Source organism: Notolepis coatsorum (assembly GCF_963971535.1).
Source record: "Notolepis coatsorum genome assembly, chromosome: 1".
In the NCBI taxonomy this organism is placed as follows: domain Eukaryota; kingdom Metazoa; phylum Chordata; class Actinopteri; order Aulopiformes; family Paralepididae; genus Notolepis; species Notolepis coatsorum.
Window position 1 is genome coordinate 65,463,881 of NC_140165.1, and position 15,707 is coordinate 65,479,587.

Consider the following 15,707-nt stretch of genomic DNA (forward strand, 5'->3'; position numbering starts at 1 on the left):
CAATTTGAAATATGATTATAGAATATAAAATATCAGGCCTAAAATGGTTATGTGATTAAATTTTTTTTTTTTTACTAGACATCACTCAGGTGTATTATTGATGCTCTCATTGATACTATGTTTGTTTCTGAAGTGTGTGTGTGTGTGTGTGTGTGTGTGTGTGTGTGTGTGTGTGTGTGTGTGTGTGTGTGTGTGTGTGTGTGTGTGTGTGTGTGTGTGAGATATATATAGAGAGAGGGGGGGCTTTGGTAGACTATTGCATTGGTCCATTCATTGAAGATGAACGCAATGCGACATCCTTTACTAGGCTCACCCACCAACAGTGCAGGTGCTGAACTGCTGATCCGAATGTATAGGTAAAAACCATATTATGCGTTTTCATCAATAAAAAAATTGCCCAAAAAAAAATGCGTTCTTTCATGGGGCCCAGAATCTGGAGCTACACCCCTGTGTGTATATATGTATGTATGTATGTATGTATGTATGTATGTATGTATGTATGTATGTATGTATGTATGTATGTATGTATGTATGTATGTATGTATGTATGTATGTATGTATGTGTGTATGTATGTGTGTATATGTGTGTGTATATATGCGTGTATGTATGTGTATATATGCGTGTATGTATGTGTATATATGTATATGTATGTGTGTATATGTGTGTATGTATGTGTGTATATGTATGTGTATATATGTGTGTATGTATGTGTGTGTATGTATGTGTGTATGTGTATGTATGTGTGTGTATGTATGTGTGTATATGTGTGTATGTATGTGTGTATATATGTATGTATGTGTATGTATGTGTGTATATGTGTGTGTATATATGTGTGTATGTATGTGTGTATATGTGTGTATGTATGTGTATATGTGTGTATGTATGTGTGTGTATATATATGTATGTATGTATGTATGTATGTATGTATGTATGTATGTATGTATGTATGTATGTATGTATGTATGTATGTATGTATGTATGTATGTATGTGTGTATATGTGTGTATATGTGCGTGTATATATGTGTGTATGTATGTGTATATATATGTGTATATGTATGTGTGTATATGTATGTATCCTCACCTCCCCAGGGGGCCCACAGCGACGGTGCAGTTCCCCCCCAGCGTCAGGTTACCTCCCTTGGTGAAGGCGTCCACTGCACTCCTCTGGTTCAGTATGATCACCATGTCCGACACCTACAGTAGACAGACAGACACACACACACACACACACACACAGGTTTCCATGTGTTGTGGGGACATTCCATATGCTCACATTCAGTCCCTAACTCCTTACCCTGACCGTAACTCTTTAATTGCCAGACCCGAGATATCTCGGGTTAACTCGCCAATGCGTTGGACGCCAGACCCGAGATATCTCAGGTTTTGGTAGTTTTTTATTTTATTTGATATTTTTATTCATTATTCATCCACTGACCTCGGTGTTGCCCAGGAAAGGATTTTGAGATCGCCAAAGTGCAATACCGGCCGCATCCTGCCAAATGGCAGTGTCGCCCACCCTTTGAAACCTTATATCTAACTCTGTGTTACACTAAAATATCTCCGGGTGCTATATTTAGACAGAGCCGAGTAAGTCGCTTCATCCGACCACTTCTAAACGTATCTGGCACACTCGATCCATAAGTTGTGCCAAATTATGTCCGGGACCAGATGGACACCAATACTGGAAATTGCGATCAGACAATTGGAATATTATTTTTGGAATACCACCGACCACAGGTAAGGACTATCTGACATCAATTTCAGCTTGATCCAACAATGTTTTCATATCCATCCAGCTTCTGTAGTGTTCAACACGAATGCCGTTACTGGCCATCAAAGCATAAAAAAACGACCCCCACCCCCCCTTTCATGCATTCATGATGAAACATAATACCTATTATATACATTTGATTTGGAAATAGTAGCGTGTCCAGGCAAGAAACGCCAACGCTTATAGTAGAATTCACGTTGCGCCCTGTAACTTGCTTCCCAGGAATTATCCCGGATCACTCTGAAATTATACTTATATTCACCACGGGATAACGCGCGAACGTATGCATGAACATTTTTTCTCTTTTTTGCATCTTGGACGGAAGAAAGTCACTGTCAAATGACCATAGTATTGTCCCCATAGCTATAGCTCTCCAAACATAGTGACGCACAGTGAAAATATGTAATGGAAACCTGGCACGTTAGCTACAAGGCCAAGACGAATAGCTGGCACTGAATGAGTTAAAAGGGGCACTTCTCCAAAAATTTATTAATTTAAGATATTTTTTATTTTAATTTGCACATAATATAATAATAATATGTCTCCCTGCCTCTCTGGTCCCGCCCCCCGCAGGGCCTGTCAAGGTGGTGTGAGGGTCAAGGTGGTGTGATCCTCCCTGCGCCGTCCTTGATGTGGCCAACAGCGTCGACAGCAGCGGCTATTCTACCTCAAACCAGTTCCGACTACCCCAGGCGTGGATCCACTCTCCCTCAGTTTTCCTATGCTTTCTTTTTTGTTGTTGTCCTTAGCTCTATTTATTACACATTTTTGTTTTAGTTTTTAGTGAGTTGTTCCTTATTTTCATTGGGGAAAGCCCGGGAGTGTTGCATATTTGGATTTTATGGTGGTTTTTGTCTTTTGTGATGTTTCTTTTCGACTTGTACAGCCCATGGGGGCAATTCCATGTGATCGCGGGCTATACAAATACAAGGTTCTAAACAGTTTAGTTTGTTTACAGTTAGTTTGACAGTTATTGAGAGTGAACGAGTTTGACCATCTCCTCCTGTGATGTCATCAGGGGATACTGAATCCTTGTGTTGTGTTTATTGCGGCTCAATGAAATGATGTAACACATAATAAATATGTAATGATATAAATGAAAATGTTATCTTATCAGACACAACAAATGATGTATATATATTTTCACTGCAGAGTTTGACACATTTTTCCATTGGGGCCATAATTTGCAGTTGAAAAAGGGTAATACATCGACTCTGTGGTGCCCCCGCCTAGTGTACACACACACTGGGCTGAGTGACTTCAGGAGGGGGCTAGGTCACAGGGGTCAAGTGGCCCCGCCCACCTCAGGAGGGGGCTCGGTCACAGGGGTTGAGTGGCCCCACCCACCGCGGCTGACAGAACTGTGTCGTGTGTTTATTAAGACGTTTATTTCCGCAGGTCACTGGGACACTGAACACTGAGACGTGTCGGAGCTTAGGTTGCATTAGAGATTAAGAGATGACGCCATGCGGCTTTTCAAAACAAAAAGTCAGCATTGTATTTGCACACACACACACACACACTCTCAATTTCTGGTATGTAACCCTAGTCCACACATACTCTTTTGTTTGTCAAAACGACCTGGTTATTAAAGGATAAGGGGCCAGTGTCATTTTTTGTTATTTCCTCGTTGTCACCATAGCTGTCGAAAAGACCAAGACCTACAATTAGGGCTGCACGATTAATCGGAAAAAAATCGCGATCTCAATTCATAGACCTATGCAATTTCATTTCTAAATGACGATTTCTTTTTATTAAAATCTCTTTATATGGGCGGCTGGGTGGCGCAGTGGGCAAGGCGCTCGCCACCAACGCAGGAGATACTGGTATCGAGCCCAGCTCTCGGCGTTGCTTCCGGCTTGGCCGGCCGTCGTACTAACACAATTGGCAGTGTTAGAGGGTGGGAACGCCGGTGGGTGGGTCCTGGTCGTTGTAAACAGCGACTCCTACAGGTCGGTCGGGGCGCCTGCTCAGCAAGGAAAGGATCTAAGGGGGGTAGTGTGATCCTTCCACACGTTACACTCTCTCAGTGAGAGTCCGCACTGCCAGGTGAAAAGAAGCGGTTGATTGGCTACACATGTGTCGGAGGAAGCATGTGATAGCCTCCACTCTCCCAGACCGACTGTAGGGGGTAGGTGTGCAGCGACCAGGAAGGGGATTGGGAATTGGCATAACGACTAACATTGGGATGGGAGAAAAACTGAGGAAAAAGGAGGGGGAAAAAGATTAAAAAAAAATTTAAAACGAAAAAAATCTCTTTATACATTTTCTTTCTTTATTTTTTTAAACTTTTTTAAATGATGACGATACTGACTTGAGTTATTTTGTATGTTACAAGAGACTTAAGTTTAAGTCGAGCACTTTCATATATGGTATGTTTAAGTTTAAGTCAAGCACTTTGATATAAGTTATGTTGTCTGTTTAAGAAAGAGTGCAATAGCTCACCGCATATCTCGGCGCTATTTCTGCGTCGGGGAAAACCGTGCTCGTCACGGATCTGGGGGACACGAGTTCGATTCCCGGACCCGCCGTCATTTCTCAGAATGTCTTCCCCTGCTCTACATCCCATTTTCAACCTGTTTCTGTCGGTCATGCTTGACCAGAAAAGCGATAAACGCTAAAAAATTTAGTTTTAGAAGAAAGAGTGCAATAAATGATTTTATTGAAAAAATAAGAATCGTGTGAGAGAATAGTGATCTCAATTCCTAGAGAGAAAAATCGTGATTCACATTTTAGCAAGAATCGTGCAGCCTTACCTACAATGCATTTCTCCTTAGGCATAACAAAAAATATTGTTTGTTTCCTGCTGGTTGTCAGTTAAGGCCATGGGTAGGTAGGGAATTTATATTTTATTTTATTTTTTATTTTATTCTTTCCCACGGCGACTATGGATAGGGAATTTCTTTATTTAATTAAAATGTTCACAACAACATGGATGCATGTACTCTGCCAGCATGTTTAATATCCATAATACTAAAGGTTTGACTAAGATTTCTATGAAACTTTATAAAAAAAAAAAAAATTTAAAATTTAAAATTTAATTTTTATTTAATTTTTTATTATTTAAAAAGAAAATCATAAAATATATTGGGTCGCACCTAAATCGGCAGGGTCGGTCGGCAACCGGAAACAAACCATTCTTTTTTTTAGGCCTTATTTACAAGAACGGTCTGTCCAGCCAACCATCACCAGATTATAGCTTGTATAGAAATGCATTTATATTAGTGCTTTTATCCAAAAGCGCTTTACAATTTGTTCCTCACATTTGACCCGCTCACTCACACATTCACCACACAGATGGCTGAGGCGATCCATGCAAGGTGCCAGCCTGCTCATCGAGAGCAATTCAGAGAATTTGCCTAAAAATACAGAAGTGGAGGATTGCTCCACTTCTACATGTTCTCAGAGATAGTGTGTCCGTTACTAGGCTTGAGTAGATTGTAATGAACCAAAAGGAGAATATAATTTATTTTTTATTGAATTTGTTTTCATCTTTGACGGTGAGTAATTCAATTCCACTCAGGTTAATTTGATATGAATAAAAGGTCTCTAAATCACAGCTAAGCTAACGGACATGTTTTTCCAATCAAATGTACATTATGACTTTGAAAGAAAGTGATTAAACAATCAGTATTTTCTCAGGGCTAATGCCTGCAGATAACCACGTCCCCAAAGGACGTTCCGGAACATTTAACATGCGTTATCTAGATTTAAAATGAAGAGCTAACAGGGTTTTGCGACACTGGGCGAACGCGCAGACCTGAAGGTCAGAACTGCACTCAAAAAAGGTTTGTTTGCCTCGAGCCACGCACGCTGGACGGACGGACGGGGCTTTCGCTCTTCGAGAGCCACATTAATTGGTCCCATTGTGCCACGCCAAGCTGAACAGGGGAGATCAACCAACCAGAAGTAGCTTTAGGAGAGTGAATGTTATTGTAACCCTGTTCTACCCTCCGCTCTCCCAGTGCGAGACTCTCTTATGAACAAGTGACAGTTCAATTGAAGTTCAACTTTATTATCATCCCAGAGGGCAATTATTCCACAGTCCAAGAGGAACACTACACCAATACAAGTTAAAAACCAGGCAGTCTACAGTAAAGTGCATCACAATGGGCTCTAGTCTACAGTAAAGTGCAACACAATGGGCTCTAGTCTACAGTAAAGTGCAACACAATGGGCTCTAGTCTACAGTAAAGTGCAACACAATGGGCTCTAGTCTACAGTAAAGTGCAACACAATGGGCTCTAGTCTACAGTAAAGTGCAACACAATGGGCTCTAGTCTATAGTAAAGTGCATCACTTTTTTTGCTGCTTTTACTGTCGCTCCGCTCCGCTGCTTTTGCCTATCGCTATTATAATGATTTATTACAGCCCTTTCAACTTTAATTACTCTGTACGTTAACTCCCAATTCCTATGGTACTTCTCCAGAACTGTGAATCTTCTTATCTATTCAGATTTTTTACCACAGTCGAAAGGAGTAGCAAGATTCTCCGTGGGAGGAATAGCGAGCCGTCTTATCAGCTACACACAAAGGACTATGTCGGAAGGCAAGGATATTTATGAAAGACGAGGAAGGTTTTCCTTGTTATTTTGAGTTTTAACGAGACGGAAGACGACAGTGTGAATAATAGCACAGCTCCAGGGCAACGGAACTGCCCCGTGCCACCATCACCACCACCACCACCACCATCACCACCACCACCACCATCATCATCATCATCATCACCACCACCACCACCAGCTAAGTACCTAGCTTAGCTTCAGCTTAGCCTAACCTGAAAAGAAATAAAGGAAGATGCCGGGACTCGGCTCTCCCACAGAATGTACTAATTGCTTGGAGATGAGAAAGAGGATTGTAGAGCTGGAGGCTCGGGTTTCTACCCTGTACCAAATACAGCAGGATGAGCAACTCATTGACTCTATTTATTAAGCTACTACAAATATAGCCAACAATACCATGATTGAGAACTGGCCTATGCTAGTAACTACAGAACAGCACCACCCAAAAGACGGTCCTTGGCACAACCAAGGAGCTAGACCAAAGCAGTGGATCACCGACAAGGATAAAAGGAGAAATAAACGATCCAGGACCTCACCCCCGGTACCGCCAGGAAATAGTTTCAACCTACTCTCGGAAACACGCATATCAACACCCAAGGCAAAGAGACATAGAAGCGTAGCTAACAACGCTAACGAAGAAAACAGCGAGCGTAACGGAGCTCACGCTAACGACGCTAATAGCAAGAATACCGGAGCTCACGCTAACACTAGCGAAGCAAACAGCTGGCATGCCGGAGCTCACGCTAATGCTAGCGAAGCACACGCTAACGACGAGACGACGAGGAAAACAGAGCCACTAGCGACACGGCTGGCAAACACGACCCAGACCGAGCGAACGGCTAACAGCGAAGAGACTATCATGCGCCGAGAACGTTGCGGTAGCCAACGCCGAAGGTACGGGACCAGCGTTAACATGAAGGCTAACGAGGCTTCACCAAGGCCACAGGACTGTGGAAAGAACCAGCAGACTAGGCCTAGCCCAAAAACAAACGGCCCCAAAACTGTTGGAAAGAAAAATGCTAACCTCACACAGAAAATAGACTGCATACTGATTGGAGATTCCATAACAAGGTATGTGGAGATGGCAAACACAGAAAATATCTGTCTAGACAATACAACTGTGAAAGAGCTAGCCGAAAAACTTCCAACACTAATCAGACCAGGAATAACAAAAATTGTCATTCACTCTGGATCGTTTGACATCCTGCGAAAGAAGACTGGCACAGAGACTTTGAAAGACGATTTCACACGTTTAATGAACACACTAGACAAACATCAGTCTGTGTACACAAACACTGATGTGTCCATCAGTGGACCAATTGCATGCTTTCGCAGAGGACAGGAAGCATTCAGTCGACTCCTAAATTTTAATTCATGGTTAGGGGCTGCATGTCTCGTACACGGCCTGAAATTCATTGACAACTTCAATGTTTTCTGGAATAACCCAGAACGTTTTCAAAGAAATGGCTTCTTCCCAAATCGCTTAGGTTCAAAGCTCCTATCAGCAAACATGCGTCATGCCTTGATGGCCTCCAAGAATATTAAGCTCACACCAGCACGAGAGATAGTCATGAAGGACACAATCTCACCACGAAGTACAGCACAAGACGTCCCGTCCCCCCCCCCCCCCCCCCATATCACACAAGGCCATCTCGTCTGATCAAATGTCCCCGAAAGCACAGTGCAGTCAGTACGGTACAGTATAGCACAATTACCATGCCATCTCTAAAAACATACAAGTAATCATAACTAGCCAATGGCATGGTGAAAAATATACGCCACCAATGCGTTTACCTGCTATTAACCTCAGGGCCATCACGGTCAAACCAAAGCAGACCTCCTCTAAAGAAGTCCAACAAATAAAATTAGCTTTCCTAAATGTCAGATCACTGAATAATAAAACATTCTTAGTAAATGATCTGATTAAAGAAAATAACTTAGATTGCATCTGCCTAGTAGAGACATGGCTAAATAATGACACAGCTACATCAATAATGATAGAAGCTTGTCCACCAGACTATAACTTTTTTCAAATACCCAGAAAAAATAAAAGGGGCGGAGGAGTTGCAGCAATCTTCTCCTCAAAACTCTTGTTTAGAATCACAGAACTAGGCGAGTTCATGTCAATGGAATATCTTGCCATTGAACTAAAAACAGAATCAACTATTATTGTCACAATATACCGCCTGCCTAGACACTCACCAATATTTATACAGGAGCTCTCTGAACTGATCTCACTATGTGTTACCGGATATGATAAGGTGATCCTAAATGGAGACCTGAACATCCATTTTAATAAGAAAACAGACTCCAAAACTATGGAACTAAAAAATTTACTGGATAGCTTTGACCTAATACAGCATATAACAAATGCAACTCACCGGCTTGGGAATACACTAGACTTAGTTATAACAACAACTGGGCTAAGCATAACAAATATCTCAATAACTGAATTACCTCTCTCCGACCATCACTGTATATTTTTTGATACTCAAATAACCCTTACTAAAACAAAAAAAGAAATCATAGTTAAAAAGAGGCTCCTAAACGACAAAGCTGAATCAAAGTTCATTGATCTTATCAGACTACATGAACCACACAATCATGACAGCTCTCTAAATGAAATGGTAGAAAATCTCAATGATGCAATGTCATCTATATTAAATTCTGTCGCCCCATTAAAAACGAAAAAGAAGAAAACTAGAGCCTCGCCCTGGTTAAACTATAATACGGTCAACAAAGAAAAAAGGAAATGTCGTGCAGCGGAGCGAAAATGGAGAAAAACAAAAACCACCATATGCTGTGATATATACAAAGATGCTTTAACTGCTTATAATAAAACCATCCGCTTAGCAAGGAAAGATTACTTCTCTAAAATCATTACAGAAAATGCTGGAAACTCCAGAATCCTCTTTTCCACTATTAATGTACTACTCAACACTGCCCCTACACCTCCTCAGTCATCAACGGTTAAGTGTGAAGAACTTGCACTATTCTTTAACAACAAAATAACCTTGATCAGGGCCAGCATTACTCATGATGGAAATAAAGTTGATTGCGGCAAACCGTGCAATGTAACCATGAGAAGTTTCACATGCATCACATTAGATGTACTCTGCAAAACTGTCTCAGAATGTAACTCCTCCACCTCAGACATTGACCCTATACCTACAGCTTTCTTCAAACGGGTATTTAATAGTGTTTCAAGCCCTGTGCTAGATATCATAAACACTTCCCTTAGGACTGGTATTTTCCCGGATGCCTTTAAAACAGCAGTTGTAAAGCCATTACTAAAAAAACCTAACTTGGATAGTAATGAAATGGCAAATTATCGTCCAATATCCAACCTACCATTCATTAGTAAAGTACTTGAAAAGATAGTTTCAGTTCAAATAAATTCCTTTCTTGAAGAAAACAACATCTTAGAAGAATTTCAGTCAGGATTCAGAAAATATCACAGCACTGAAACTGCCCTCACCAAAATAATCAGTGACCTCAGACTAAACTCTGACGAGAATAAGATCTCCATCCTTATCCTGTTAGATCTCAGTGCAGCATTTGATACAATCGATCACGATATTCTAATCGATCGTCTTGAAAACCATGTCGGTTTCTCAGACCATGTGCTGGGCTGGTTTAAAACATACATCAGAGGGAGGAAATTCTATGTTAAACTAGGAGATCACATGTCTGATATATACGACAACAACTATGGAGTTGCACAAGGGAGTTGCTTAGGTCCTTTACTCTTCTCCCTTTACATGTTACCGCTGGGTGATATCATCAGAGAACATAATGTAGATTTCCATAGCTATGCGGATGATACACAACTGTACATATCTGCTGAACCAAATGATACAGCGATTAGCTCCATTACAGACTGCTTACTGGCAATAAATAAATGGATGAGTAAGAACTTCCTGAAACTAAACGAGAACAAAACTGAAATTCTAATTATCGGCTCCAAAACTAAAAAAGAAACATTAATAAAGAACCTGGGGGGACTAACCCCTTGGATCAAATCTGAGGTCACTAGTCTTGGGGTTATCATAGATTCAGAACTGAACTTCAATTCTCATATTAGCAAAGTGACGAAAACATCGTTCTTCCATCTCAGAAATATAGCAAAAGTACGACCATTTATTAATCAGAACGATGCTGAGAAGCTAATTCATGCATTCATATCTAGCCGGTTAGACTACTGTAATGCACTTTTCACAGGTCTCCCTAAGAAAACCACAGAGAGGCTTCAGCTAATCCAAAACTCTGCAGCCCGACTGCTAACTAGAACCAAAAGGAGAGAGCACATTAGTCCAGTCCTAGCCGCTTTACACTGGCTTCCTGTAACATTTAGAATTGACTTTAAGGTCCTTCTCCTTACATACAAAGCTCTAAATGGACAGGGACCTAGCTACATCGCCAACACTCTAATAAATTACACACCAGCAAGAACACTGCGATCATCAGCTGCTGGACTACTAGAGGCTCCCAGAAGCAGTCAAAAGAGGATCGGTAATGCAGCCTTTATCAACTATGCCCCAAAACTATGGAACAAACTACCCCAAAACATCAGGGAAGCCAACTCGCTAGACATCTTTAAAAGACAGCTTAAAACCTATCTCTTTGCTCAGGCATTTCACTGATAGATATCTGCTACCACCTAGTGGCAAGAGGAAACATCAGGGATATCCTGACACAACTTGTATTTATTCTTACCCTGCCTACTCTTTTACACTGCCTATCAAATTCATGTGTCGGTTATTGCACTTTTTACTTCTTACTGATGACTATTTTTAAACTGAATCATTTTAAACTATTCTTATTATTTGCTAGATCCAAATGTGAAACACTGATTATTTATGACTATTTTTAAACTGAATCATTTTATTCTTATTATTTGCTAGATCCAAATGTGAAACACTGTGATTATTTGTTCATGAACTACAGGAGTATTACTGAATAGAGAGCCTATTAGGATGCTAGATCCTAATGTGAAACACTGTGATTTGCCATATCTTGCTATGCTCGCTCATGCCTGTATTTTTTATGTCCGTTCTATTTTATAATTTTTTGACTATTTTTAAACTGAATCATTTTAAACTATTTTTACTATTTGTGTTACTGAAAACTGTAAGCGGAGAGCCTATTGGGATGCTAGATCCTAATGTGAAACACTGTGATTCTACCCGTCTATCTTTTTATGCTCGCTTATGCCTGTATTTTTTACTGTTGTGAAGCACTTTGAACTGCAACCTCTGTATGAAAAGTGCTATACAAATAAAGTTATTATTATTATTATTATTATCACAATGGGCTCTAGTCTACAGTAAAGTGCAACACAATGGGCTCTAGTCTACAGTAAAGTGCATCACAATGGGCTCTAGTCTACAGTAAAGTGCATCACAATGGGCTCTAGTCTACAGTAAAGTGCATCACAATGGGCTCTAGTCTACAGTAAAGTGCATCACAATGGGCTCTAGTCTACAGTAAAGTGCATCACAATGGGCTCTAGTCTACAGTAAAGTGCAACACAATGGGCTCTAGTCTACAGTAAAGTGCATCACAATGGGCTCTAGTCTACAGTAAAGTGCATCACAATGGGCTCTAGTCTATAGTAAAGTGCATCACAATGGGCTCTAGTCTACAGTAAAGTGCAACACAATGGGCTCTAGTCTACAGTAAAGTACATCACAATGGGCTCTAGTCTACAGTAAAGTGCAACACAATGGGCTCTAGTCTACAGTAAAGTGCAACACAATGGGCTCTAGTCTACAGTAAAGTGCAACACAATGGGCTCTAGTCTACAGTAAAGTGCAACACAATGGGCTCTAGTCTACAGTAAAGTGCATCACAATGGGCTCTAGTCTACAGTAAAGTGCATCACAATGGGCTCTAATCTAGAGTCTAGAGACAGAGAGGGATTTGGAGAGAGAGACAGAGAGTTGGAGAGAGTTAGAAAGAGAGAGACAGACAGAGATGTATATATATAGAGAGACAGACAGATTAAGAGAGACAGACAGATATATATATAGAGAGAGAGACAGACAGACAGAGAGAAACAGACAGAGATACAGACAGATGGAGAGAGAGAGAGGGAGATATACAGAGAGAGATAGACACAGAGAGAGAGAGAGAGAGAGAGATAGAGACAGACAGAGAGAGACAGATATAAAGAAGAGAGAGACAGACAGAGAGAGAGACAGACAGACAGACAGACGGATATACAGAGAGAGAGACAGAGACAGACAGAGAGACAGACAGACAGAGTGCTGAGTGTTTAAGACACACAGGGAGGCTCTTAAGTGCACCATTCAACTCATAGGGTGGTCGGCTTTAAAGCCCCAAGCCGCTTTTTTGTGTGTTTTGACCATATAAATGTGAGGAACAGTTTATTCAGATATTATTGAATTGAATTATGAAGAGTTTGATCTGGAGATGTAAAATAAGTTCATTGTTGGTGGAAAGTTGTTCTGGGAAATGTCTTAACTCTTAACCCACCATGAAGTAGAATGTCCATTTTACACCAGTGTTTACAAACATCACCAACGTAAACAAACCTTTTATAGCCACAAGATGCATCAATGAAAACACATTTACCTGCCGTCTAGCGGTAGATTTTTTTTTTAGGTTGGGGCTATTGTCCGTTTACATTTGGATCATGGAATGGGCCTTTAACGTCTGTCCTCTTAAATCGCTCACTTGATTGAGTGTCAGGAAACGACATACAGTCCACGACAAAGAAAACACATCACACACACACACTCACACACACACGGTTTAAGAAAACAGTCTCTTGAGCACAGCGGGTTATGAAAATAGGCGTTTTGAGAGGAAAGGAGCCGTGAGACAAACGCATACATGATCATATTCACAATCTCTGGTATAAAAGCTTTTTTCTTGTTGTTCTCGTCTATACTTGACTATTTGGGGGGGGGGGGGGTCAAAGTTCACCATTCTGTCTATACTTGACAAGACAATATGGTCAAGACTAAATAAACGCTACATCCATATGGTCAAAACTAAATAAACTCTACATCCATATGGTCAAAACTAAATAAACCCTACATCCATATGGTCAAAACTAAATAAACCCTACATCCATATGGTCAAAACTAAATAAACCCTACATCCATATGGTCAAAACTAAATAAACAAAAAAAAGTTTTGACCATATGGATGTAGGGTTTATTTAGTTTTGACTCAAAACTAAATAAACTCTACATCCATTATGGTCAAGCCAAATCTGCATTGAGCCTTTAACCCTTTCACTGCCACACTACCAAATGGTTAACCCTTTCACTGCGACAACACAGAAGGTTAACCCTTTCACTGCCACACGACAAAGGGTTAACCGTCGGTAGTGTGATAGTAAAGGGTTAACCCTCTGTAGTGTGACAGTGAAAGGGTTAAGAAACCTTGCTATAAGGCATCTGTGTGTGTGTGTGGTTACAAATGTGTATTTCGCCCAACGTACCTCAACTCCGATCTCGAAGCCGCCCCCCAGACCAGCGATTCCCATGGCAGAGGGTGCAGACCAACCTGCAGAGCAGACGGGTCAGACAGGACATTAGACAAGAGAGGAAAGAAACATGAAATATAAATCTGCCCAGAGGTTATTTGTAGGGATGTCCGATATTATTGGCAGATATTGGCATTAAAATGTAATACCGGAAATTATCGGTATCGGTTTTCCAAAGAAAAAATAATAATATTTACCCAGGGAAGCAAGTAAGAACAAATTCTTATTTTATTTATTGTCTAAAGTATGCATTATGTTGTGTTAATTCCACGACAAGAGATATGTAATGTTAACACTTTGGATGCCACGGACGACATAACACGTGTTATCAGCCCGCCCCCTGAATGCCCACGACGACAAATATAGTTTTCTTTTTTTATTAGCGATCTGAATTCATATTTCATCAACCGAGTCTACCATTGGGAAACCAGCCCCATCAGGAGCTCAGATGTGAAAAAAGCGCCCCCTATCGTCTCCCAGATGATAATGCACCCTTTTGGAATGGACTCAAAAAAAATCCGGAATCCACATTTTACTTCTCACCAGGGGCGGATTTAGGATTGTAGGAGATCCGGGGCTTAGCCCAGATGGGCCCCCTTTTTTTTTTTTTTTTTGGGGGGGGCAGGCAAGGGGTGGTTTGGAGGGGGTCAGACACGACCCCCTCCACAACAGAATTTTTTTGAATTTAATGAACCTGTACGTGCAATTTCCTGCAATATAGAGCCTTCAATCTTGACCAATAAAGCTGCTCTTTTCACTATAAAACTCAGTTAACCTTAGATTTATATATTGGGGGGGGATAGTGATGCACCGATGTGAAAATTGTGGCCGATACCGATAACCGATATTAATATTGCTGTTCTGGCCGATACCGATATTTACCGATGTCGATATCTCTGTATAGAAAACACTTTTTTAACGCATAATTTTTTTACTTTTGTAACTTATTTTCAGAAATGACTGATTTTTGAAACTATTTAAGGCCAAAACATGTAAAAAGAAAAAAAAAGATAAAAAAAAAAAAAAAAAAAAAAAAAAAATTTTTTTTTAATATCGGATATCGGCCCCATCTTGATATCGGACCGATACCGATGTGTAAAAAAACGGCCATATCGGCCGATATTATATCGGCGGCCGATATATCGTGCATCACTAGGGGGGGATATATCATATTTTTCATATAATCAAAAAGTGGTGGAGCAAGATCATACCTTTGCTCCCCCAAGTTCAATAGTGGGAGAGCAGAGATGCTCCGAATGCTCTTATGGCCAGGCGTCTATGATTCACTGATACAAAGTAAAATAGTGCAGTGCAATAAAATAGTTAGTAAAATAGAATAAAATAATGCAATAGTGCATTGCAATAAAATAGTTATCATCGTATTTTTTCGGGAGGCCGGTAAGGAGTGCATTACAGTAGTCGAGTTGGCTTGAGATACAGGCATGGATCTGGTTTTCAGCGTCCTTTTGATTTATAAATGGCCGTACTTTAGCTATGTTTCTAAGGTGGAAGAATTAAGTTTTTGTCAACTTGTTGATTGTGATTTAAAGCTTAGGTCTGAGTCTACCATAACACCAAGACTTAACTCACTCAAATACAGTTAGCAGCTGGATAGACCACAGATGGAAATTAGCTTCTGCTAAATCTGGTGCAAACATATTTTCATGTAACAATGATGAATTGTAAAAAAAAAAAAAAAAAAAAAAAAAAACATTTATTTTGTATTTTTAATTTTTTTTAAATAGATTCGGGGCTTTTCGGAATACATCCGGGGCTTGAGCCCAGGTAGCCACCCCCTAGCTCCGCCCCTGCTTCTCACGCATGTACCCCGAGCCGATCGGATTCATTGTGGAG

The 15,707-nt window shown here is 40.5% G+C and overlaps 1 protein-coding gene across 1 annotated transcript in view; it reads right to left on the minus strand.

The window, feature by feature from the left end:
- sh3yl1 (SH3 and SYLF domain containing 1) overlaps positions 1 to 15,707 on the minus strand; it is a 109,749-nt gene that overhangs the window by 49,277 nt on the left and 44,765 nt on the right. Inside the window, exons 4-5 of the mRNA XM_084312614.1 lie at positions 13,809 to 13,873; positions 1,084 to 1,196 (exon numbers count right to left, since the gene is read on the minus strand). Coding sequence (XP_084168740.1) covers positions 1,084 to 1,196; positions 13,809 to 13,873 — 178 coding nt within the window. The remainder of the gene's footprint in view (positions 1 to 1,083; positions 1,197 to 13,808; positions 13,874 to 15,707) is intronic.